The sequence below is a fragment of the Chelonia mydas genome, chromosome 7, assembly GCF_015237465.2.
Source record: "Chelonia mydas isolate rCheMyd1 chromosome 7, rCheMyd1.pri.v2, whole genome shotgun sequence".
Lineage (NCBI taxonomy): Eukaryota > Metazoa > Chordata > Testudines > Cheloniidae > Chelonia > Chelonia mydas.
The window spans coordinates 108,643,330-108,669,225 of record NC_057853.1 but is presented as its reverse complement, the minus strand read 5'-3'; the positions used below and the strand labels follow the sequence as shown (position 1 = coordinate 108,669,225).

At 43.0% G+C, this 25,896-nt stretch overlaps 1 protein-coding gene across 3 annotated transcripts in view; it reads left to right on the top strand.

The window, feature by feature from the left end:
• Positions 1 to 1,658: 1,658 nt before the first annotated feature.
• SLC18A2 (solute carrier family 18 member A2) overlaps positions 1,659 to 25,896 on the top strand; it is a 50,580-nt gene continuing 26,342 nt past the window's right edge. For 2 of the 3 annotated variants that reach the window (XR_005226271.2, XM_037905470.2), the window contains exons 1-7: positions 1,660 to 1,813; positions 3,173 to 3,248; positions 4,238 to 4,388; positions 6,270 to 6,621; positions 21,076 to 21,134; positions 22,439 to 22,522; positions 25,125 to 25,217. Coding sequence is in view for 1 of the 3 variants with exons in the window: in XM_037905470.2 (XP_037761398.1) it covers positions 4,268 to 4,388; positions 6,270 to 6,621; positions 21,076 to 21,134; positions 22,439 to 22,522; positions 25,125 to 25,217 (709 nt within the window). In the remaining 2 variants the exon portion in view is untranslated. Of the gene's footprint in view, positions 1,814 to 3,172; positions 3,249 to 4,237; positions 4,389 to 6,269; positions 6,622 to 21,075; positions 21,135 to 22,438; positions 22,523 to 25,124; positions 25,218 to 25,896 lie in introns of all 3 variants that reach the window. The other variant, XR_005226272.2, reaches the window with a different exon arrangement.

Below are 25,896 nucleotides of genomic sequence, written 5' to 3'. Positions count from 1 at the left end.
GATACCTTGTGAAGAATAATTGGAAAAGTATATGAAAGTCCAGTAGAGTTGTTTTTTTTAAAGCAGAATATGTTATGCAGCTCAGACAGCAGTGCTACATGAAAATGCAACTATTTAACTTCTGCTGCTTGATCAGTACAATGTACAGCTGCACTGGTTAGTCTCTTAAGGTGCCACAAGTACTCCTTTTCTTTTTACTTGTATAACTGCCAACCTTTACATCTTCTCTAATATAAGATACAAAGGATCTTGAAATAAATTCCTAATTATCGTAAATAAATGCAGCAGTTTGAGAAGAAACATGCAGATGTGCCAGGGAAGTGGGTCATTTAATCTCAGATCGTACAAGTTGATCAAAGTATTTAAGAAAAGAACTTAAAATCATGGAATTTGGTCTGCATAGCCTTCCCAGCAGAGGCTGCTCGAGCTATAGGCAGAGTAGGCAACTGCTTTGGGCCGTAGAGGCAGCTGGGCCAAACCTGAGTGTGACACTGCGTGCCAGTCAGGACACAATGCCACTCACTGAGAATTAGCCCACCTGCAACCCCGTCCTGAAGTAGGGGTGGCCAGGTCAAATCTGAGGGGTGTGCTCCCCACTTCTGACATAATCACGGAACCATCAAAAGGCTTGCTGCACTGCCCCCCCACCCCCCCCAACATCTGACATCCCTGCCCAGGGGGCAATCCCCAGTTGAAAAGCTGTTTTCCACGGGAAGAGGGGTTGGGGGGAGAGGGTACACTGAAATTTTGCCTGTGGGGGCAGATTGTCTTTGAGTGCTTCCCAGGCATGCAGGGAATTTGAAGTGTTGGAAAGGTTTACCGAAAACAAACAAACACATCTCTGTGAAGCTTATTAAGGGTATTCAATTTCGCTCACTCTTCCAAGTTAATGAGGAACATGTGCCTCTTCTATGGGGATATACTTAACTATATCCTGTAATAGACTAGCTTCCCTGCCGTGACACCCACGTCCTGGGATAGATGATTCTTCCTACGCCCATGTGTCTGGTAGTTGTCTCCTTCCCAGTGGAGCACAGGCCAGCCTACCTTACCGAACCAGTTCCAGGGAGGACGAGTCCAGCCCAGTCCGCATTCCCCTCGCCTGCAAAAATGGGTCCGGTTCACACCAACTCCCACCCCCCCAGTACCGAGGGAACTTTGAGTTTTACGCACACGCGGATTTAATGAAGGGTCCGGAAAGGTCCCTTGTGCGCTAACCGTCCACATGCTGTGCCCGGAGTCTATGCCACGGATCCTGCGGGCGCCTTGCTGGACACTGGCCATAAAATCCCGGAGCCTTGCTCAGTCCCAGCCCCACCAGTAGCCCCCAGCAGGCTAAAGAAGCACCTCGCCTTCCCCTTTGTCCGTCCGCGGGGCTCCCGGCCTCCGCCAGGGCGTTAGGGGGCATCTGCAGGGAGAAAAGCGGCTGACTCTGCTCCCGGGCGTCGCGCTAGCTGGGCAGGAGCAGTCAGCAGCACGCGGTGCCTCGCCCGGGCAGGCGCTCGCTCGCTCCCCGGGGCGCTGGGGTCGAAGGGGCTGGGTGGGAGGCAGAGGCAGGGGGGCTGCGGCAGGGGCTTGGGTTGGCGGCGGGGCTGCCTGGGGCAGGGCGCGCTGCAGCCCTTGCCCCAGAGGCGCCTGGGGGGCGATAAGCATCTGGCGTGACGTCAGGGAGGAGGCTGGTAAGTGGCGCTGCCCAGAGGCGCTCGGGGCTCTCGTCGCGGCTCCCCCGGCCCAGCAGGACGCCAGAGCGGAGCCCAGGCGGGCAGGACCCGCGGAGGGCGGACAGAGACCGGCAGCAAAAGAGCCGCGCCGGGTAAGCGCCACAGCAGCGGGGGCGCCCCGCCAGGCTCGCCCGCCGGTCCCAGGCGGGGAGCGAGAGATAATGGGCGGGAGCCGAAAGTTGGGGGGAGTGTGAGGGGGGGAGGGAGCAAGGGCACAGAGTGGGGGCAGTGGCAGAGACGGGGAGCGGTGATAACGGGGGGCAGGAGGCTGTGGGGGGCAGTGATAGTGGTGGGGGGTAAGGGGAATGTGGGGGGCAGTGATAGTGGGGGTCTGTGGAGCGTGAGGGGGGCAATGGCAGAGACGGGGCACAATGATAGCTGGGGCAGGGATAATGTGAGGGGGCAGTGACAGTAGTGGGCTGTGAGGTCTGTGCTAGTGGGGAGCTGTGGAGCATGAGGGGGACGGGGAATGTGGGGGGCAGTGATAGTGGGGACCTGGGGGGGCAGGGGGCTCTGCTAGTGGGGAGCTGTGGAGCATGAGGGGGACGGGGAGTGTGGGGGGCAGTGATAGTGGGGACCTGGGGGGCAGGGGGCTGTGCTCGTGGGGAGCTGTGGAGCATGAGGGGGACGGGGAATGTGGGGGGCAGTGATAGTGGGGACCCGGGGGGGGCAGGGGGCTGTGCTAGTGGGGAGCTGTGGAGCATGAGGGGGACGGGGAATGTGGGGGGGGGCAGTGGGCTGTGCTAGTGGGGAGCTGTGGAGCATGAGGGGGACGGGGAATGTGGGGGGGCAGTGGGCTGTGCTAGTGGGGAGCTGTGGAGCATGAGGGGGACGGGGAATGTGGGGGGCAGTGATAGTGGGGACCTGGGGGGCAGGGGGCTCTGCTAGTGGGGAGCTGTGGAGCATGAGGGGGACGGGGAGTGTGGGGGGCAGTGATAGTGGGGACCTGGGGGGCAGGGGGCTGTGCTCGTGGGGAGCTGTGGAGCATGAGGGGGACGGGGAATGTGGGGGGCAGTGATAGTGGGGACCTGGGGGGCAGGGGGCTGTGCTAGTGGGGAGCTGTGGAGCATGAGGGGGACGGGGTATGTGGGGGGCAGTGATAGTGTGGGACTGTGGAGCATGAGGGAGCACTGGCAGAGACAGGAGCAGTGGTAGCAGAGGACCGTTGGGGGCCGTGATAATGGCGGGGGGGGGCTGTGGAGCGTGAGAGGGGCAGTGGCAGAGACGGGGACCAGTGGCAGATGGGGAGTAAGGCGAAGGTGAGGGAGCAGTGATAGTGTGGGGTGGGGGCGGTGACAGCGGGGGGTTGGGGACTGTGGGGGGCAGTGATAGTGGGGGGAGGGGGGCTCTGGGAGCCTGAGGGGAGCAGTGACAGCGGGGGCAGAGACGGATTACTGGCCAGCGAGTGCTGTCCTTTCAATGAGACTGTCACATCTTTTGCAAACCTCCAGCCTCCCATCTGCCTGGTGGTTCAGAATCGTGAGCGAAGCGCGAGTTGAGCCCTGGCAGCAGCAGCAGCAGCTCCTGGTGAGAGTAAAGCATTTGACCCTTTGATGGGAAGGGCCGAGTTCCCATCTATAACTCAGCCGTAGGACAGTGAATTGGGGCAGCTGAGTGAGACAGAACACTTGGAAAGGGGGAAGTTTGCTAGACGTTCTTGTTTTACTGCAGATTCACGCCAGGTGCTGCCTTCCCTCCTGAGGCGGGGCTCCCAAGAACAGTTCGGCCGCACTGTATTTGGAGGGAGGCAGGCCTGGGACGGATTGAGCCCGGTCACGGCGGTACAATGTACCAGCCTGGCTGAAATGGCCCCGTCAGTCCTTGCAGAATCTAAGCTTCCTTTAAAAAAATAAGTTTCTAGCCCTTAAGGTTAAGAAGTTCTTGTAAACATGAACCAGTGCAGGGATGAGTTTGCAAGGGGAGAGAAGGAAACCGCGCTGTACCACCTCTGTTTGTGGGGAAGATCCCAAACCCAGCGGAATGGCTGCGATTCCTTTGTGCAGAACCGGTGGCTGGGGTGTAAAGGGCACAAGGCGGGGAAACGGGAGTGAAAGGCTGAGTAGATTTGCTCCATTTCTCTGCAGCAAGAGGATACAGAGGACTAATCCTCCTCCACGTGTTGGGGGCAGTTGTGCCAAGCTGTTGGGTTGCATGAGGTGGGAATTTCTTTCACTTTATGACACATAATAATGACAATTTGAAGCCAGGATTTAAATGATCATTTTGAGAGAAACATCAGACTAGTCTAAGATTGTGGGTAGAGATCTAACTACGCCTCTGCCGCCCACCCCTGAGTAAGAAAGAAACTAAACACGGTCTACAAAATTCCCCTATTGCTGGAAATGGGGAAACAAACCTGCGCCAACTAAGTGGGTCATGAAAGCAACAGGGAGACAGGCAAATCCAGGAAAAGCTAACTCTCCTTTATATGTTTCAGCGTAGCAGCCATGTTAGTCTGTATTCGCAAAAAGAAAATAATAAAAAATGCTTATTATATATCCTTTATATGTTTGCAGTGTAAGTCATTGCCTGAGGGAGCCTGAGCCATGGCTTGGAATGAATTCAGTGTCCTCAGCTGGCTCAGAGAGAGTCGGCAGTCCCGAAAACTAATTCTGCTTATTGTTTTCATTGCATTACTCCTGGACAACATGCTGCTTACTGTAGTGGGTATGTGGAACCTTTTCTTTCCAACTTATTTTAACAATAAAACCCCCTCAATGGATGCACTGAACAGTCTGTGTATCTTCTGCAAGTTTAATTGGTGTTTCTTTCTAAATAATACGTTATCTACAATACATTTTTTCAAATTATATGAGATATTCTAGATACTGCACAAATACATACCCACTCACCTCAGTTTTGGTTTAGTTTATATTTATTTAAAAATACATGATAATTGTCTAAAAAGTTCTTCACAGAGTATCAATTACAGGTATCAGTAATTTCTAGTCAGAAAAAATTATCTGTCATTTTCTAAATTATTTTTAACTGTGCAGCATTTTCTTTCCTCTGTGGTCATGCAAACCAGAAGGACAGGCTAGATAACACTTGAGAAATATGTTTTCTCATGATAATTCTTGTCCACTCACCCCCATCATCATTGTTCTTATGAGATGATTTTGGTGGCAAAGCAATATCATTGAGTCAGACTAATATGAAGGCCTTTTAGATTGATTTCAGTGTTGTTCTGATCAAAGTTGATTTTACTAAACCAAGTTGTGAGTTATTTATCAATGGCAAAAGTTCCATGGTATATAGGAAGGACCTAACCTAATATTAGGATAGAATACTTACAGTTAAAAATGCATTTAGATTTCAAGTTTTTGAACATTTTTAACTGGTTGTTTTAGAGGTCCTCATATTAATATAAATTTGGATACAAAGATGCAAATAAAAAAAAGTCAAAAACAAGGGGAAAAGGGGAAAATACCAGTTTGTGTTCACATACTTGTATTGCATAGATATACACATTTAGCTTCTACAGATTTGACACCTTGGGCTATACCATGGCAGTTTTTAAACTAAACTCCTTATTGATTTCATTAGGGAGTTCAAATTAAAAAAGAAAAAACATGATGGCACAATATGGCCTCTAATGAAAGGCTAATATATATTTTTGGCAAGTACTTTTTTTTTAAAGGAAAATTGTTCTCTATGCATTTCATTGTTTGTTCACTAATTATGTTAGAAGACCTTTTATGTAATCTCAGTTTGCAGGTTTGCTGAAAAAATATATTTCATAACCATATATAGTTTCAGACTTTTGCAAGAGGCAATACACGTTAACAGCTGTTGATTTTGTCACTAATATTTCCTGATAAAAATTACTGTCTCACCTGCTTTTACTATTTTAAAAATACTAATTTTCCTTTATTATATATTAATCCAGTTAGGATACAGCTAATACCTTAAAACATGTACAGAATTTTACTTTTAAATTACTTCCTTTTATGTGAACTTAAAAACCCCCCACCAGTGAACAGCGTGAACATCTTAGATCTCTATTTATTTATTTATTTAATATAAAAATAATATGAAATCTTTCCCCTCTTAATAGTGTTATTCCCAGCAACATTTATTGAACATAATATATTTTTATTGGAATTTTCCTTGGTTTAAATGCCTTCTTATTGCAGTAAATGTTCTTTGTAAAAGCATCAGCCGACAAGACTACACAAATAATGTCTTGGGGCTCCTCACATGTTTTGCCCTTAAATAGTACTTGTGTAGACAGATAGTCATGCCTGTCAACATAAACTGAATATTTATGGAAAAGGCTTGCAGAAGTTGCTTATAACTACACTTCCTAATTATAATTCAGTACAGTCAGTATTTTTTTCCTGGAATAACGTTTGTTGTTCTAATTCTTTGCTGAAGGCACAAAAAAAAAAAATCAACAAACTCTTTAGCACTGTTCTATATAGCAAAGCCCTATTTTTATTTGTTCTGATGATACATTTTCTGTGATAAAGTATGCAAGCTAATGAAATTATGGCATTTACATACAACAGATGCTAAGTTACTTACATATTGTGTTTGCTTTTCCAGTGCCAATAATTCCCAGTTACCTGTACAGCGTTAAACACCAGAAAAATGAAACAGAAATCCAGACTATGAGACCTGAGATAACTACATCAACTGTGGCCAGTTTTCAAAGCATCTTCTCCTATTATGACAACTCCACAATGGATGCTGGAAGTCAGTCTGATAGGACAAGATCAAGAGATTTGTATCATACTCAGACAGAGCAAATGGTGGTAAATGTGACTAATATACCATCCGATTGCCCCACGGCAGACAAGGACTTGCTAAATGAAAATGTCCAAGTTGGTTTATTGTTCGCTTCCAAAGCCACTGTGCAGCTAATCACAAACCCTTTCATAGGGCCAATGACAAACAGGTATGTTATTGCTTTTATATTGTTAGCATTTTATACTAAGATTTTACTATAATCAGTATTTCAAACAAAGATTTATTTTCTTTTTCCCCCAACTCCCTGGAGTTCTCATTTCATTTATAGCCCCTGGAATATGTTTGACTATCCTATCTGCTTTATAATTAAAGCTTTTTCAAAGTAAACTGGTGTATTATGCTTGAACCATTTTGCTACTTTAATCATCATCCAGTTTCTTTTCTCTTCAACTCCTTGGTCTGCATATCTTTATAGAAGCTTTTACTGAAAGGGTTAGTCAAGTTCTTTGAGTACTGCTAACAAAAATACTACATTACTGGGCCAGAAAGTCAAGATGGTTCAGTAACTAAAACAGCCAGATCATTGTGAGTAAACCTATAACGTGAGAATTTGATGTTGAAGTTGTAGGCAGCATTCAGAATTTTTTCCTTGCATGTGCTGTAGAGTATTTATAGTGCATCTTGAGAATCTAGGACTCTGGTTAATGTTCCATGAGCATATAGCGAGGAAAAAAAATGCAAAGCTGTGCTTGACCTCAGTGGGAAAGGGAGCAAGACTATTGTATATATAGTTGATGCTTTGCTGTTCCATCACTGAACTACAATATAGGCTGCTAGATCCTCAGCTGCTTGAGGATCATTGAAATCAATGGTGTCACATTGATTTACGTTAGCTGATGTTCTGGTCCAATGTCTTCATACAAAATGTGCTTTTGTAGATGTCATATATATGGAAATATTGAAAGGAAGTGTGTTTAAAGGGGGCATTGCTGAAAATGTATTTGAATGGAATTAGAATCACAGCTATAGTATTCATACTATTAGTATTTATTCAATGAAATTCAAAAAGAAAATAAATGAAGCACTGGTGTTCTTTGTTTGGAGATAGTGCATTTATAAATTTAGTTTATTTTAAGCGTTTGGTGTAAGTGGAACAGACTAGAGGTTATTTTATTGATGATAGCTCAAGTAGTACAGAAATGACAGTATCATAATAAGTGACATGATGAATATGTGGACAGGAGTTCCATGTGCACAAAGTACAATACTTGTAAACTTGATAGATTTTTTTTTAAACAATTGTGGGAGTTACATTTTTAATTATAAAAATGAACATCATTTTAAAGCCCTGTTTTAATGTTAATGATTTGTATGCGTGTTCCCATTGAAGCAATTTCTTTCAATCCCTGGGCATAACACAGTGACATGTTACCTAATCAGTAAGATGTATGAGAATATAGGATCCCTGTGTACAAGGTTACTTCCGATTTTGTTTAAAGACAAAGCATTATTTTTTGTGTTTTAGATGTAAGCTGTTCTTTCAACAAACAGTTTTCTCTCTGGAAAGTGGTCTTTGGCTAGCTCTCTATTATGTTATCCTGGTCAGATGGTTTTCTTTTGTTGGAGCATGCAATGCTTATCATGCATGCCAGTTATACAAACAATCAAAACATTGGAAGTACTAGATATTTCTGCTGCTGAAGTCAAAACTGATATCCCTCTTAAATCTTTGTGCTTGTCTGTACACAGAAGATGTAACAGTTTAACTAAATTTTTAGTTTTAAACTGATATAGCGATATATAGTACAGTGGGGTTTGCACTGGTCAAATCTTCCATTAAATCTGTGCAAGTTTGTGTTTAGACTAACCTTTAAACAAGATTCTCTCTTATCTCATCTCAGACCCCCTTGCAAAATTTTTATGTAAATGCCTAGTGGATGTAAGGGATTTTTTGTTGCTCATCAGCAACTCCTATCAATTTATTCATCAACAGTCATAATTATGATAAAGATGGCATGTAGATTATTTGCCTAGATTGATACATTTTAATTATAATTTTGAAAGGATATATCCCACACACAGACACTTTCATATAAAAATAGTAATCTTTTAATAATATGCCATTTACAAGTATTCTATTGATTTTGTTAGTGGTCAATTTAAGTGGTCACACTGGTAATACAGTTTATGTAGTTTCTTCAGAAAAAATACACATGGAAGTGCCTGGAAGCAAGGGTGTGTGCGTAATTATGGGTTCATATCTGTTTGTATTTTATGAACAAAGTCCTGATGCAGCTGTGTCTTGGGAGGGGGGACATTGCTCCTGTGGAGCTGTGCTCTGGAGAGGATACTGGATGTGGTCACTGCCGGGGCACAAAACCTCCACACAGATGGCCCTGAGCTCCTATGGATCTCTAGGGATCTGTGTGGATCTCTGGGATCCACTATGTTTGAGAATGGTCCGCCTTGCTTATTATTATTATTATTATTTTTTAAACATGGCTATCCCCTCCTTCCCATCAGGCTGATGTCGGGAGAGCTTTCTGAGAGGTTGCACACTGAGATTTCCTCCCGGACACTTCCTGGACATTTTTCCAATGGGAGGGAGTGTTGTGAGCCATTTTATTACCTATCATATTGTATGCAGGCAGTGTAAAATTCATGTTGTCCTTAACTATTAATTTCCTGTTTAAGTGTTTGAGCCTTGTAAACAAACAGTATATTCTTTTTAAATATACAGAAAAGAATGTGATCGTGACACAATAACCCTAACTTTAATCCATTGAGTGTTGTGGTTTAATGTATAATTTTTACCTTGACCTCAGTATCTAAATACTTTCTTTTGAGGGATGTTTTAAGGAAAATATCATCAATTAATATATTCATCACCTCACAGCAGAGTTTTTTGGTGAGGAACTTATAATAGCTATTTCTCTCTCTCTCTCTCTCTGTAGGTTAAATAGAAAGTGTAACAATATTGATTTATTATAGGTGGAACTGGTAGCACTTCCTATAGTTGCCACAGACTTCTCCTTATAAATATCCTGTTTTCAGTTGTTAATAACTTTGCCAAACTAAATTGTTCAGCCTGAGCTTTTCCACACTGGGTGTCGTCTTCAAGTTGAATTTTTTTTGGAAAGTTTAAATAAAAATGGTTCTGCTATTTCCAAGAACGGGATTGGGGAAAAAATAAGTTTTGTCCATGTTAAAAAAAGTCTTATAACCTTTTGGTGAGAAGCTCAGCATGTTTCTTTCTCAAAAGAGTTGCATGTTATGTTTTTGTTTTTAGATTTCTGGGGAGAATGATATTTATTTTGGGTTATTGTTCAGATTGTATGAAGAAATGTGCCCTTGTAAGCACTCAAGTTTGTACTTGATGCAACAGATAATTACATTAATTTCACTTTGCAGCTGTAACTGGCTCTCTTTTGACTTGTTTTTAGAGTTTTTCAGGATTTTTTTCCATCTTTTTTCTTTTGTGTAGTTAGAGATGGTTTTAATTTTAATTACTAGATTAGTGAATTAAAGGAGTGAGTGATGCTAACTAATGGCTGTTGTACATTCCAGCATCATTCAGTGGACAGCTGACAAAATATGGATATTCCTTAGAGAACTAGGGGTATGTCTACACAGAAAAAACTGTACCTGGACTAGCTTACCTGAGCTAGTTTACATCCAGCTAGTTTGGGAAACAGTAACAGTGCAGACAGTGCAATGCAGTCAGGATAAGCCCTGTATGGATCTTGGGTACATATTCTGTTCACTAGCCTGCTCCAAAGCCTGCACTGAGCTGTCTTACCTGAAGTTGTGTCTACAATACATTATGCTTGCCTCTGTGCTCCCAGAAGGGAGCCAGGGGGAAGCCGCCCAGGGCTTCTTGCCTCAGGCAGGGAGATCCACACCCGGAGTCAGGTCAGCTGCCATGCTCCCGGCAGGAAGCTGGAACTCCGAGGGGCAGCAGGGCTCCAAACAGAGAGTGGGCTGGGAGTCTGGTGGCAGCCCAGTTTGGAGTGGAGACCCAGAGACAGCTTTCTTGTCAATTTCAGGGCTCCAGAGGAGCCCAGAAATTGACAAGAATAACATCCAACAGTGGATCTAAAGAACACAGTGTCTACACCAGTGGTCTCCAAACTTTTTACGCCCAAGATCACTTTTTGAATTTAAGGGCAACCCAGGATCTATCCTGCCCCTTCCCCGAGGCCCTGCCCTTTCCCCAAAGCATCGCCCTGCTCACTCCATTCCCCCCCTTCTCTCTGTCACTTGCTCTTCCCCACCCTCACTCATTTTCACCAGACTGGGGTAGGGGTTTGGGAGGGGGTGTGGGCTCTTGGCTGGGACTGAGGGGTTTGCAGTGTGGGAGGGGGCTCTGGACTGAGCCTGGGTCAGAGGGTTGGGGTGCAGGAGGGGGTGAGGGGTGCAAGCTTTGGGAGGGAGTTTGGGTGCTGGGGGGCTCCAGACTGGGACAGAGGGTTGGAGTGCAGGAGGGGCCTTGGGGTGCTGGCTCTGGGAGGGGGTTCAGGGCTGGGGCTTGGGGTGCAGGATGGAGGTCAGGGTGCAGGAGGGGTATGGGGTGCTGGCTTCAGGAGGGGGCTCAGGGCTGGGGTGTAGCCTCCTGCCGGGCAGCACTTACCTCCGGCAGTCCTGGTCTGCAGTGCAGCGTGGCTGCCGCTAAGGCAGGCTCCCTGCCTACCCTGGCCCCACGCCGCTCCCGAAAGGGGTTAACGTGCCCCTGCAGCCCCTGGGGGTGGGAGAGGGGGCATGTGATTCCGCGTGCTGCCCCTCTCTGCAAACACCACCCCGCAGCTCCCATTGGCCACTACTCCCTGTTCCCGGCCAATTGGAAGTGCGGGGGGCAGTGTTTGCAGGCAGGAGCAGCGTGTGGAGGGAGACCCCTGCCACGCACACTGCCTTGGGGCTGCGCTGGCCGCTTCCGGGAGTGGCGTGGGGCTGGAGCAGGCAGGGAGCCTTAGCGGCAGCCCCGTTGCACTCCAGAGATCGTGATTGACTGGGAGATCCTCTAGGATTGACCCGTGGATTGTGATCAACTGGTTGGTGACCACTGGTCTACACATACACACTGTGTCGCCCTAACTACACCAACATAAGTCCTTCGCCTCTTATCGAGGTGGTTTTATTATGTTGGCACAGTAGGGGAGTAACATTGGTGGAAGGAACATTTGAATATGTACACCTCCACTGTTTTGTCCTCGAAAGCTGACTTTTGTCAACAAACTGTGTGTAGGCCTCATACTAATACCTGTGCTAGTTAGATTCAAGCTAGCTTGGATAGGCTAGCCCAGTGGTTCTCAAACTTTTGTACTGGTGACCCCTTTCACACAGCAAGCCTCTGAGTGCAACCCCCCCTTATAAATTAAAAACACTTTTTTTATATTTAACACTATTATAAATGCTGGAGGTGAAGTGGGGCTTGGGGTGGAGGCTGACAGCTCACGACCCCCCATGGAATAACCTTGCGACATCCTGAGGAGTCATGACCCCCAGTCTGAGAACCCCAGCCCATGTGCTGCTTGTGTTGTGTAGGCATACCCATTGTTTGCCATGCAAGAGTGAATAGCGCAGTCTGCTTTCAGTCTAAATCAGGGATATCAAACTCGAATCACCACGGGGGTCACATGACGACTAATACATTGGCCCAAGAGCGGCATCAGTGACACCCCTCCACCCGCCTGCCCTGGCTCCGCCCCCACTCCACCCCTTCCATGAGGCCCTGCCCCTTCCCCACCTCCAGTCCAACCCCTTCCCCAAAGTCCCCAGCCCAACTCTACCCCCTCCCTGCCCCTATTCCAACACCTTCCCCTAATCCCCAACCCTGACCCGCCTCTTCTCCACCTCCTCCCCTGAGCTGCTCCCCGCTTCTCCTCCCCTCCTGGAAAGCGCTAAGCGCCGCCAAACAGCTGTTTGGTGGCGGGAAGTGCCTGGAGGTAGGCAGAGGAGCGGGGACGCGGCACGATGGGGGAAGGGGAGCGGTGGGAAGGGGAGCTTGGAGGCCGACAGGAAATAACTCGCGGGGGGGGGGGAGCTTGGCGGGCTGCAGGAAATAACTCTGTGGGCCATGTGTTTGAGACCCCTGCTCTAAATATTGGTAAAAGTCACTTTAAAAAAGCAAATATAGAGCTAGATTGTGGCTTTTCCATAAGCCCACAGGCAGAATCTAGTCACGCTACCTCAGGAGCAGACCAGGGATCATATAACTCAGTCACAATTGATCCCTGCTTCCTCACCTGGGTTTGGAGTGGAGTGGGTAGGGAGTCATCTGCTGCAACAGGTTTACCAGATCTGGTGGGGTTTCACCGCCCCCCCTCCTCCACCCCCTCGACTTTTGAAAAGAAGCCTAGACTGGTTTGGACATAGATGATGAAAATATTCTCCTTTGCCATGATGTTCCCGCTTCATAGACAGTGAATCATGTCCAGCTTCCACATAGTGGCAATTTCAAGTATTTTACTATTTCTTCCCTTGAAAACAGGCTCCTGCACAAGCCAATGTCAAAATCTATCTAGGATTTAAATATGACAGTATAATTTGACTTCATTTAGCAGATAGAGGGACAGAAACAAACATTAGACACCTACTGAATGTTTCAGAAAGCAGCCATTTTGAAGTCTTGCAATCTCTAACTGTTAGAATTTTAGATTTTATATAGAATTTTCTGCTGGGAAATTTCACACTTAAAATCCTGCCCTATGCTGGACAAGACAAGTTCAGGGCCTCATTAATATCCTTAGTGAAATAACACAAACTCATACACAAGATTGATAAACAAATAGCACTTGACATATTTGCAACTAACATCAACTTTTGATATATTGAACATCCACAAGTCAAGAAAGTTAAAAGTACGTGACCAGGCTATACTTATCCCTCAATGATTGCAGCTTGAAGTCAGTGTGACTTGTGTTCCGAAGTGACTTCAGAGTTGGATTCTCTAAAGCTCCTAGGGGCGTAACTTTAGGCTCCTAATTTTTGAAAAATTTGGCCCATGTGTATAACAAAATGTTTGTGAACTTTTCAAATGTATTGAAGTATAAATAATTTTTCATTGTTAATACGGAAGCAATTTTGTTTTGAAGTGACAAAGGTTTTAACGCCACCAGGTCAAAGATTTTAATGCCACTAAGAGAAAAAATGTATACGAGTCAGTTTTAGCCCCTGTTGCTTCATATAGATATGTACTGTGCTTAACTTTAAAGACAAGTAATTATTTTTAAGTCAGGGGAATTATTCTTGTGAATAAAATTACATACCTGCCTAAGTATTTGCAGGCTGAGAGCCTTAATTTTCAGTATTTTGTTTTGCCCTGTAGCAGTTTTGTAAAATTCAGGTAAGATACCTTTAGCAGTAGTAGCATTTAACCTCCCACTCCCTAGTCTTTATAAAATGTAGTACATTATAAATTTTAATCTAAAATTGCAATAGCACAAATCATCAAATTAGATTTACAAAGTCTCAACCTGAATTAAATACATGATTTTAAAAATAAGTAATTTAATCATCCCACACTGTCAAAACCAGGGTGATAAGTACTTGAAACCTTAATTATGGAGAAACCATCTACTTTCTACAACAAAGCAACATCAGGCCAAAGACTGAAACCTTTGTCCTTTAGCTCCCAAACCACAGCTCCCTAGTCCTTGAGCTGAAGGAAGTCACCATTAGCTGTCTGTTATAGAAGTGCTTTTATGTTCTTTTTAAGTTATAGGCAGCGATTATAGGGTAGTGTTCTCTCTCTCTCTCACCCACCCAGCCACCCACACCAGTATTTTCAAAAAGGGCATCAAATACTCAGTGCTTCAGTTTCTGTTTGCCCAATGAGTTAAGCACCCAAAATAAGTGGACATTTTGGAAAATCTTGGTTGTAGGAGCTCATCTTGTTCCAATTTAAAATAACAGAAACCCCAGGTCGTTCCCCACTCCCCCCCTCAAATTGACATTAATGGCAGCAGGATGGATCCCTGCAGCTATCACTTATGTTCTTTTAGTATAGCTCATGCATGGGATTTAACTATTTGGAAAAGGTAGTAGCAAGCTGTATTTGAACTAAAAAGAGAAAATGAAATGTTAAACAAAAGCCAGAACATCTCAGATCTGGATAAGTTTTTAATTACATGGTATTAACTCTAACTTAAATTTTCTTTAACTTTGTAGAAAGTCTCCTTTGCATCTGATGCACATCTAGCAATTTTCAATCCAAAACATACTTTCCAAGACAAAATTACAGGAGAAATAAAACAGGGCTTAATAATAATGGAAGCTTGTTGCTACCTTAGCTATGCAGAGTGACAGTTTGTTGGAAGAGGTAAGACCCTTAACAATATTTGGGTTTGCTTCCTGCTGCCTTATGTAGTCATTTACATAGATGTAAAGTGGGTGCAAAACAGCATTTTATATTTAGTTTACACACAGATTCATAGATTCTAAGGCCAGAAGGGACCACTGTGGTCATCTAGTCTGATCTCCTTCATAATATATGGTCACGGAACTTGCCCAAAATAATTCCTTTGGAACTATACCATCCATTCTCGATTTAAAGATTGTTAATGATGGAGAATCCACCACAAGCCTTGGTAAATTGTTGTAATGATTAATTACCCTCACTGGTGAAAAATTTATATATTATTTCCATTCTGAATTTATCTAGCTTCAATTTCCAGCCATTGGATCTTGTTATACCTTTGTCTGCTAGGGTGAAGAGCCTATTATCAAATATTTGTTCCACCACATGCATATGTATGGGCTAATCAAGTCATCCTTAACCTTCTATTTGTAAGCTAAATAGATTGAGCTCTGTCACTGTAAGGCATGTTTTCTAATGCTTTAATAATTCTTGTGGCTCTTCTCTGGCCACAGCATCACAGGAATCATGTTCAGCTGATGATCTACCATTTACATGTGTAAATGACTACAGAAGGCGTAAGGAGGTTAAGAATCAGGCCCATTCACCTAGACCAAGAGAACAGAAGTATTAGGTAACAGGGCAGCAGTGAGATGATAGACTAAATTTTCTTTGCTGAAAATGGCAGAATTCTCAGAGTAAACATGTCAAAACGCAGAACACAGACAGCCTATTCTCAGTTACACCAATACTTCTCTGGAATAATGGCACTGAAATCAAAGTATTTGCACCAGTGGGAGTAACAAAAAACACTGTTTCTGCTAGCTTTGCCTTGTTTCAATTTTATTTCATTGCAACACAAAACCCATCAATGGTTTATCTCACTACCATAAGGTAATTTCGTTAATTAGTGTAAACCAGGATCTGAATGAACTCTTTCCTGCTATCTGTTGATGAATTGGGGGGGAACCTCCCTCGGAGCAAACCAAATTTGCACAGACGCACCTGCTTTGCCTAGGTGATCAGTAGACAGACCTGCATTGCCAAAGTGATCATTTTGGGCTGTTGTGGGTTAAAATTTACTTTAGTGTTGGATGCAGGGGCAAGGAAATGTTATTTTCTTTATTGTATGACTAAAGGGCAGGAAAAAAAATAATTAAATTCATGGAGGTAAATGGTACAGGGAATGTAATGTAACATGAGTTTACCGAAAATAGATCATGCCAGAGTGACCTGTTTTCCTCCTTTGAGAAAATAACAGATTTTTTAGATAAGGGGAAATGCAGTAGATCTAATATACTTGGATTTCAGTAAAGCATTTGGCATGGTACCACATGGGAAATTATTAGTTAAATTAGGAAAGATGGGGATCAGTACAACAATTGTAAGGTGGAAAAGGAACTGGCTAAAAGGGAGAAGGCAACGGGTTGTGCTGAAAGGTGAATTATCAGACTGGAAGGAAGTTACTAATGGAGTTACTCAAGGATTGGTCTTGGGACCGGTTTTATTCAATATTTTTATTAATGACCTTGGCACAGATTGGAGGAGCTAATGATACTACATTGGGAGGCATCATCAATACAGAGGAGGACTGGAATATTCTATCGGTAGATCTGGATGACGTTGAAGACTGGAGTGACAGAAATAGGATGAAATTCAATAGTACAAAGTGAAAGAATATGCACTTAAGGTCTAATAAGAAGAATTTGTGCTACAGCCTGGAGGCTGATCAGTTGGAAGCAACAGAGGAAGGGAAATACCTGGGTGTTGGGGTGTTGATCATAGGATGACAATGAGCCACCAATGTGATGTGGCTGTGAAAAAGACAAATGCAATGTAGGATGTATCAGCTCAGGCATTTCCAGTAGAAATAGAGAAGTATTAATGCCATTGTGGTAAGGAACTGGTAAGACCACATTTGGAATACCGTGTACCGTTCTGGTCACCCACATGTGTGAAAGATGAATTTAAACTGGAATAGGTGTAGAGAAGCGCTACTAAGATAGCCTACCTGATGAGAGGAGACTGGAAGAGCTTGGCTTGTTTAGTTTAGCAAAAAGAAGGCTGAGAGGGGAATACGATTGCTCTCCATAAATACATTAGGTGGTAAATACCAGGGAGGGTGAAGAGATGTTTAAGCTAAAGGACAATGCTGGCACAAGAATAAATGGATATAAACTGGTCACGAACAAATTCAGGCTGTAAATTAGAAGATTTCTAACCATCAGAGGAGTGAGGTTCTGGAACAGCCTTCCAATAGGAGTTGTGGAGGCAAACAACATAATTAGTTTTAAGAGACAACTGGGCAAATTTATGAGTGGAATTGCATGGTGGTGTTGCTTGTGATGGCAGAGGGCAGGGCTCAAGAGGCCCTAGGGCTCACTTTCTGGTTTATGTCTTAGGTTCCAAAAAGCTCATGCTTTAGGGTTTCAGCTTGTCACCTACAGGGGTCAGGAAGAGATCCTCCCCCACCATGAATTCTGGGTGGGGGCTGACCTTCTTCTTCTGATGTATCTGGTATGGCCATGGTTGGAGATAGCTCATTGGATGGGATGGGCCATGGCTCTAATGTGGCACCGAGGAGTCTCTCTCCCAGGTGCTTGGCTGGTTGATTCTTGCTCATATGCTCAGGGGCAGGAGGCAAACCCATGTGAATGCTCCTCTGAATTCTGGCACTTCACTGAGCTAGGACAACCAACTGTGAGGGGGATGCAGCAGAGGGAAGTGGCATGTTAAAGGGACATTCACCCATTGGACTTTCACTCTGCAAGGTGAGAAACTGAAGCAAAGGACTTGTGTTCAAGATACTATGGGGCACATGTTTTACTTATTGTTACTTCACTATTGTGTACTTACTTTTGAGTCATTATTGTGGAGTTTTCCCAAATTAATAAGTTTCCTTTGGCTCTTAATAAAAGTTTTCTTTTGTCATACACAGATTTGGTACTTGTGAGCAAGAAAGTATTACTTCTTGGCACCTAGGGGTGTTTAGTTCTTTCAGATTTCTGGGTGGGGGCTTGAGCTGGATTTGTCTTGTACTGTTAAAAGGAACCCCTAGATATGGAACCTTGTTGCTGACGATGCCACCTGGCAGAAGGGTTACATGAGTGTAATCACTACCAGACAATTCTGTAATATTGGCTCCATCTTGTCACTGAATCTCAGCAATTTATACATACTTTATCCATAGCTGCCTTCCCACACTGATTAATGATAGGTATTTTTCCTGAAGTCAGAAATACTTCCGAAAGCTTTTCTAGCTGCAGAGAGCCCTTTGAAACATATTGGATTTTGTCTCAGATTTACCACTGAGCAAGTAATTCCCTACTTGTGGAATTAAAAAGAGAGTGAAAGCAAAAGGAGCAGTAGAGATAGAAGAGATTTACGGGTCTCAGGGTTTTCCTCTGCTGTATGGTGTAGAGATATCACAAATCTGGGGAGAAAAGTCATGGGAAGGGAACAGAAGCTACATGAAATGTTCTAACCCTTTGCATAGTCACAACATTTCCCTGTACACAAAGCACAACAGAGCAACGAGGGGGAGTGGCCCAGGAGAAAGGGGGAGGAGTAATTAAAATAGTTGCTATGTGGGCTTATTTACATGTTAAAAAAAAGTTTAGTAACTGATCTGATTGGAGCACATACTCCTAATCTGTGCATTGTAAACTCTATTGGAGGCGTAAGAAAACACTGCTACAGACCAGGACCTAATGGTTGCACAACAGCCAACTAATCAGTGCTGCTATTTTAGGAGGATGTGCAGGTGTATTAAGAGAGGAACAAACAGGAAGAGACACTGCACATCTGTAAGGTATGGATGAGGGTTTCCCCAAGCTTATTTGTTACCCAGCCCTTGCCTTCTAGTGAATCAGGAGCCCCATGCCGAGTTGGTGATGCTGCATCAGATCAATATCTCCCCAAACCCTGGGCAAGATTTCAGGCAAGCCTTTCCTTTCCCTGTGTAATTTCCATAGTGGAGGGATCCAGGGTTATAGTAACTTGAGCCAGCAAACACATCTTTCTTCACTGATCATCCAAACATGTTTTTCTTAGAACAACTAGTGTTGGCTTCTTATATATGGATTTCCTTCCCATCTATTCCCTTTCCTTACCTTTTTTCTTATTGCAGTACCACCAAGGAAGCTGGTGTTCAGACCACCAGCTAGGGATAGAAAAATAAAGTCCAAATCATAGGTTTTTTCACAAACTTTTGTTCAGGGCTTGCTTTATTTCCAGAAAATGTAAACTCAAAATCAGAATAAAACTCAGACTAATAGCTAATAACCCTTTCTACCTTCAGTCAGCTGGGAAAGAATAGGGGACACACCCTCCCCTGCCCAGATCAGCCTGATGGTAGACAACAACCCAGTAGCATACCAGAGCACCTATATACCTTGTCACTCTTCCAGAGACCCCATTGGACAGTGTCTGGTACTTGCACATACTGCAAAATGGTGCCTGCCCTGAAAAGCTTACAATCTAAGTAGACAAGACAGAAAAAAGGAGTATTATTCTCATTTTACAGATGGGAAACTGAGACAGAGATAGATTAAGTGACTTGTTCAAAGTCATACATGAAGCCTGTGGCAGAACTAGGAATTGAACTCAGATTTTCTGAGTCCCAGTCCTGTTACCTAATCCTAAAACTAACCAATTTGCTTTAATTGTTATCTTAATACCTAAATAATTGTGCCATATTATTTTTAATATAGGAGAAGCACTTAGAGCAAATCTCCCCCTTCCAATCCCCATTGCAGATTTTTATTTCATATTCTACATTTCTTGCATATACAGAACTCCCACGGATGCTAATGGGAGTTCTGCACATGAGTGAGTGCAGCATTTGCCTTTCTAAGACAGGTGTATTTTCTGCAGTCCTTAATTAAGGAAGATTCCTATTAACAATTAGAGTTTCATTTAATTCAGGGCCATGCCATTTGGTCCATATAACTCAGCAGCATTCTATTACTTAAAAATACAACACACCGACTGAAGGAAGTTCTACAGTAGCTGAATGAGCCTTTTAAATGCATGGCCTCTCCCTATCGCCTTTCCATCTTCTCTGCCCACTTCCTTTTCTCCTTGTCCCTTTCCCCCTTCTCTGAAGTTTGCTTCTGTTCTTTATCTTATTTTAAAAAATCAGTTTGTACATAAAATAAGGATAAGGCAGAATAAGATTTAAAACTATTTGAATTTGTATAAGCAATTTTTTGTAAACTGTAATACAAATAATTGATATTTATTTTAACTACTCATATTATATACAATCAAATGTTTCAAGTAGAGTTAAGGTTAGGTAGCAAATGGTTAACATTATGAGAAGTTTAAGTATAGTTCATTGTGTTTGTTTTCCCCCTATATATTAAAAGATTTAATAAATAGTTAATAGGAACAAAAGTTCTACAATAGAAATTCTTCCACTGTTTTGCTTGCAGTGCTAAACTGATCAAGCCTACCAGTTTAAGGACCTGATCCTTGCAAGTCATTGGAAGGGTCATTCAGCACTCCTTAAGAAACAATCAGCACTGTGAGGTTTTGGAGACCTTAAAGGATTTCTTTACAAATACATTTGAGGCTCACATAACAAGGCTCACATACCATGGAAATACTCATTTTGATGAAAAAGCCATTTCTTTGTAGCAAAACATTGCCAATGAAGAGTTTTGACCAGCTGTATTTGTATTCCTGAAGCCTCAGGAGAAGCAAAGTGTTATTTTAAGTCTCTTTGAGCCCAATCCTGCAGTTCTAGTGTAGGCAAAACTCCTGATGAAGTCAATGGAAATTTTTCCCAGGTAAGGGTTAGTAGACTGAGTCTGTCATTGGCCTGACCATATCTCACTGCAGTTAGTGGGACTGTTCTATGTGTTCTTTGTAGTCTAGTTTCAGTGTATAGAGAAGAACAGAATAGTTTCTTAACCAACAGTGAGATATTAGTAGAATATTTCAGAGTTCAATATGCAGAGCCAAATTCTGCCAGGCTTACACTCCATGCAACGTCTCTGAAGCCCAGGGGGATTGCAGAGGATATAAATATAGCAGAGTTAGACCAATAGAATTATAAGGGGCAAGTCATTTGAGATTTCTAATACAGAATACAATCTATTGAATGAGAAGGTTTGTATGTGGCCAGCATACATTGATTCAAATCCAAAACCCACAAACCGAGCTGCTAAGTTTTTGCAATTTTCTTAATACATAAAAGCAACCGTCCTTTGCCTTCAGCAAGGAATTTACCTCAACAAACCTGTTTTAAAGTGTGCATGAAAAAGTACCATTCTTAAATATATTTGTGTTGACTTTGTTTTCCAGAATAGGTTACCAGATTCCAATGTTTGCTGGCTTCTGCATCATGTTTGTGTCGACAATTAGTAAGTGCCTGTTTTTTGCATACTTCGATGCAGATGCTGCATTTTTCATAAATGATCCAGCAGACCTGTCTCTCTCAGAAGACTCCATGTTTATATGCCGGGGGAGAGGGGGACCTTATTTTCAAAGTAAAATACTGGGATGCCTGTTACAGGAAGAAGTTGGTGCCAAGATTTGAATGCATGTCTGGAGGGATTTTGGTAGGCATCAAGTAAGTGTACATGAGCTGGTAGGAGAAAAGGATGCCTATTCTTTCTCTTCATCTGAGAAACTCACCTGACTTGTTTTCTGCCACCCTGTGGATTAGACTATGGCTCACGCTAGCACAAATCATCAGTAACTCTATCAAAGTCAGTGAAAACTGGTGAAAGTACAGAATAAGGCCATAAGTGCACAGGAGGGCTGGTTCAAGGGCTTGTGCAAGGTCAGGGGAGGAGGTACTTGAGACTCATGTGCGTTCAGCCAGCAAGTTGTCAGCTTCATCAGCTCAGTGGTTGGGTACTCCTTCAAGTGGCCAACTTGCAGATTTTGTAAAACTGACACAGGAACAGGCCCTGAAAGAGTACATTCCTTGTTTTCAGGGACAAGTGTTCACCCTACACTAATGTCAGTGGGGAGTCTTTCCAGAGTAGAGTGTAGGATCCGGTGCAATACCCAAGAGGCTAGACAGTGCCTTTAAATACAGCCTTATGCAAGGGGCAGTGCACAGATGCAGTCGTCCAGGGGCAGCACTGGGAGGCACGGTGCCTCACAGACACAGTTTCTCTGGTTCTCCCCTATTAGGAGGAGCTGTAAGTTGCTAGAGCCCTTACAGGGGTGCCACACATTCCTCAGCATGTCCAGCCAACTATGTGAGGCAGAACACGGTGGGAAGCAGAGTAGAGCCATTGCTAAGCCTCCCTTTGCCCACTTACTTGTGGGAAGGAGCATCTGGGGTACAGCCCCTGCTCTCCCCAATGCTCGGAGCTGCAAATTGGGCCATGCTAATGCAGCAGTGCAGGGAGATGGGGTGAAGGCAGGGGCAGTTGCATTAGACCAGTGCATATTCTAACCCTTACTCATTAGTAAAGATAGCTTGTATACATTTTTTTTCTGTGTTACCAGGAGGCTTAGATGTGGAGAAACGATTCAACACTGACAAATCTAAATGTAATAAGAGAAAATAATGTGGTTAGCATTGAAAGTGACAACAGTGACAGAAAACACTTGGCTGAATGGTGTTTTCATGATTGTTAAAATATCTTTAACTTTTTAACCTCGTTAGATTTAACCTGATTTTTAAAATCTACCTCGTCCTTTTCTGCAGTGTTTGCCTTCTCAGGAAGCTATACATTACTGTTCATAGCAAGATCTCTTCAAGGAGTGGGTTCTTCCTGTTCTTCTGTGGCTGGTAAGAATGAAAGTGTATATGATAGATTAAATTAACTGTATTTTAGCCTGTCATTCTAGTGACAGTCATTTCCTTAATTGTGTATTTTGTCTGGCAGTTTCAATAATTAATGTAGAATTCAATTACATTCATTTTACTTTATATGCAAGAGGCTGGCTGAAAGTATCTCAGAGAAATGTCACTTCTAAATTCTTTGGTATTTGGGTCACGTTACTGTAGAAGACTAAAGATCTATGCTTTTTCGGATACTTGTGTACAAGTGTCTTTAGATTTTTTAATTCTTTTTATCAATGTAAAAGGTCAGCAAGAACAGATGTCTGCACTGAAGGCTGGTAGCTTGCCACTTCCCATTATAAGACCTTGTTTTCAGTTGCTTATAAATTTGCCAAACCTTAACTGTTTGGGCTGAGATTTCTATGCTAGGAGTCTGCCTAAGGCTGAATTTATTTATTTATTTATTTATTTAGAAAATTTTGCATCAAAATAGTGCAGAGAATGAGGGTCTGAATAAGAATGAGGCTAGGGAAAAACACATTGTTTTGACCATTTAAAAAAAAATCACGTCATCAATTTTTTAAATTTTTTTTTGTTACGAAAAGCCTCCATGCTTTGGAACAGGGACTTGAAATTTAGCAGTGAGTGGCCTTTGTGTCAGGGATGTGCCTTTTGCCATCTTCATGAAAGCCCACACAAATTTAGTCAATTTAAGTCTTTGCAAAATTGCAGTACGCACATGCTTAGCAAAGACTTGTTAAGAGGTTGGCAGCTAAATTCCATGAAGACTCCATCTGCACTGGGCATGCTTTCCTGCAGCTCTGGGCTGCTTGGGTGTTCAGGGCCAAAGTCTGGGCATGTGAATCAATGGCAGGGAAAACCATCTTTTTTATACTTTCAGTGATGCCAGCAACATCAATTGGATGAGGAGTCCAGGGGGAGGGGCACTAGGACTTGCTGGGCAAGAAGACTAGGAATGGGAGGAGAAGCCTAAGAAAGGGCTGTCTATGTGAGGAGAATGTAACTGTGATTAAGATCAAGGGATAGAAAAGAGACAGGACTGGGAGAGGAACAGGTTGGAGAGGACAGAAAGGGTCATGGTTGGCGAGGAATGAGAAGAATAGTCTATGCCAACTACAGTATACTCCCCCTCCAGAGCCTGGAACAGAATCAGCAATTCCCAGTCTCACCATTCATCTGCTGTCAGCAAATGTCTGTGAAATCCAGTGGCAAAGTGTCCCATCTGCCTTTAGTGTTGGTCTACATAGACTCTCTATCAGTTAGCTCAAGTGGCAGAAGTCTGTACAGTGGCTCTAAAGGTTCCAGCCTTGCTGGTGACCCCTTTGCTTGTCACATGCCACTTGACTCATGAAGGAATTTGTTTTTTTTTCAGTTTGCTTTTATAAAGGAAATTAGAGAAAAAGAACATTAAGATTGCAAAATCACACTCAAAAAATTAGGAAATGACAGAATTAAGATTGCCTGCATGTAAATGCTTTATGATACAGTCTTTAAGTTACATGATCACATACTATTTTTTCCACAGAAACCCTACCACATTCAGTATACAGGATTGACCTACTCTGACCCCAGCCTCACTTGTTGCAGAAGTTAGAAAATGTAGTGAATCAGACAAAGGATTTCAGGCAGACAAAGAATAGACTCATGAGTAAAGTAGTTGAATGCTGCCCTAGAGAATTGAATTCTACCCCAGCTTTTGCCACACAGTTCCTATGTGATGCTAGTCAAGTCACTTAAACCAGACTTTTCACAAGTGGTCACCAATTGTGTGTTCCTCATTTTCTGAGCACCTGACTTGAGACTCTGGGGTCTGATCTAAAGTACTGCTGAACACTGGCAGCTGCAACAGAATTCAGTGGGAGCTGTGCATTGAACATATCAACTGCTGTATAGTGCTAAGTACTCTGAAAAAGTCAGGTCCTAGGCATCTCAATTTGGGCACCCAAAATTAGCAGATACTATTGACCACAGAACAGAGGTCAGTATCCCCTCATTTTAAAGGGGTGTTCTGAAACTATATGCATTAATGTTTGTGAATTCTATAATGATGAGCACCCTTGAAAAGTCCATGAAGAAATTAGTAATTCTGTCTTCAGTCAGGATTTGAATTGTGTACAGTAAATAAGGCCGAGGACCACACATTGAACAAGGAGTAAACAACATATTGACTAGCTGCTCATTCAGTGAGCACTTGCCATGCAGTGCACTACATGGAAAAAAGTAGTATCTGATCATGTAATTAGTGACTGTATCATAATGAATACATAGAAGGGGTCCAAAGTAAGGTTGCACAGGCAGCCTTTGTTCTGGCATTTCCCATGAGTGCTTGATTTTGCAACCTAATAATGTTCTTTTAATATAGTTTTGGTGTGTGTAATGGCATATATAATGAGGCATAACCTTATAAGCCATCTATGCTTGCAGGACTTCCTTTGACTTCAGTGGGAGTTACACGTGGAGGCATGCATATATATACACACACACAGTAAATGTCTAATATCACATCTTTCTAATATTCAATAAACTGGTGTATAATGAAAATAAGTTATATTATAGAACTGCCTAATTTTTTTTTTTTAAATTTTAGGGATGGGTATGCTGGCCAGTGTTTATACAGATGATGAAGAGAGAGGCAATGCAATGGGAATTGCATTAGGAGGACTGGCTATGGGAGTATTAGGTCAGTGAGATGAAATATTAATGGGAACAAAAACAAACAAAAAAACCCCCAAACCAACCAACTACCTGCCCCAAATCCAAAAAACCCACAATGCACATCTGTAGTATATGGATGTTATAGGAGATTCCACTTGGTATCTCCCTTCTATGAAACAGGATTTTGTCATCCTATCTCCAGATTATATTAACAGTGCACACTAAAAATAGTTTTAAAAAGTTAAAATAAATTTAATATGCAGATACATTTTGCTAAAGGAAGACAAATCTTGTAACTTTCAAAGTCTGTCACCAATCATCTTCTCTGATTCAGAATGCCTCCCCTTAGCTGTGTGCTGGAGAATAGTGATTAACATCCAGAGATATTATTGTTCATTCTCAGTTACATAGGTGGCTTTTAAGCGGTGCAGCTGCAGTTTGTTTGGAAAAGCCTTTGAAGTTAGAAATACAACCACTATGGGCTATGTTCTCATCCACATAAATCTATCTTTAAATGCAAGAGTTGAACATAGATCCGCCAAAGGTTTGGGCCCATCCTGTTCCAATTAAAGTCAGTGGCAAAAAATCTTCCTGACTGCACCATGAACAGGCTCTATGATCAGTATTTCTACCAAACTCATCCTCATGAGCACCTTTCAGACCCTTTGTCAGGTTTCTAGCATTCTTACTTCCATAGGGACAAA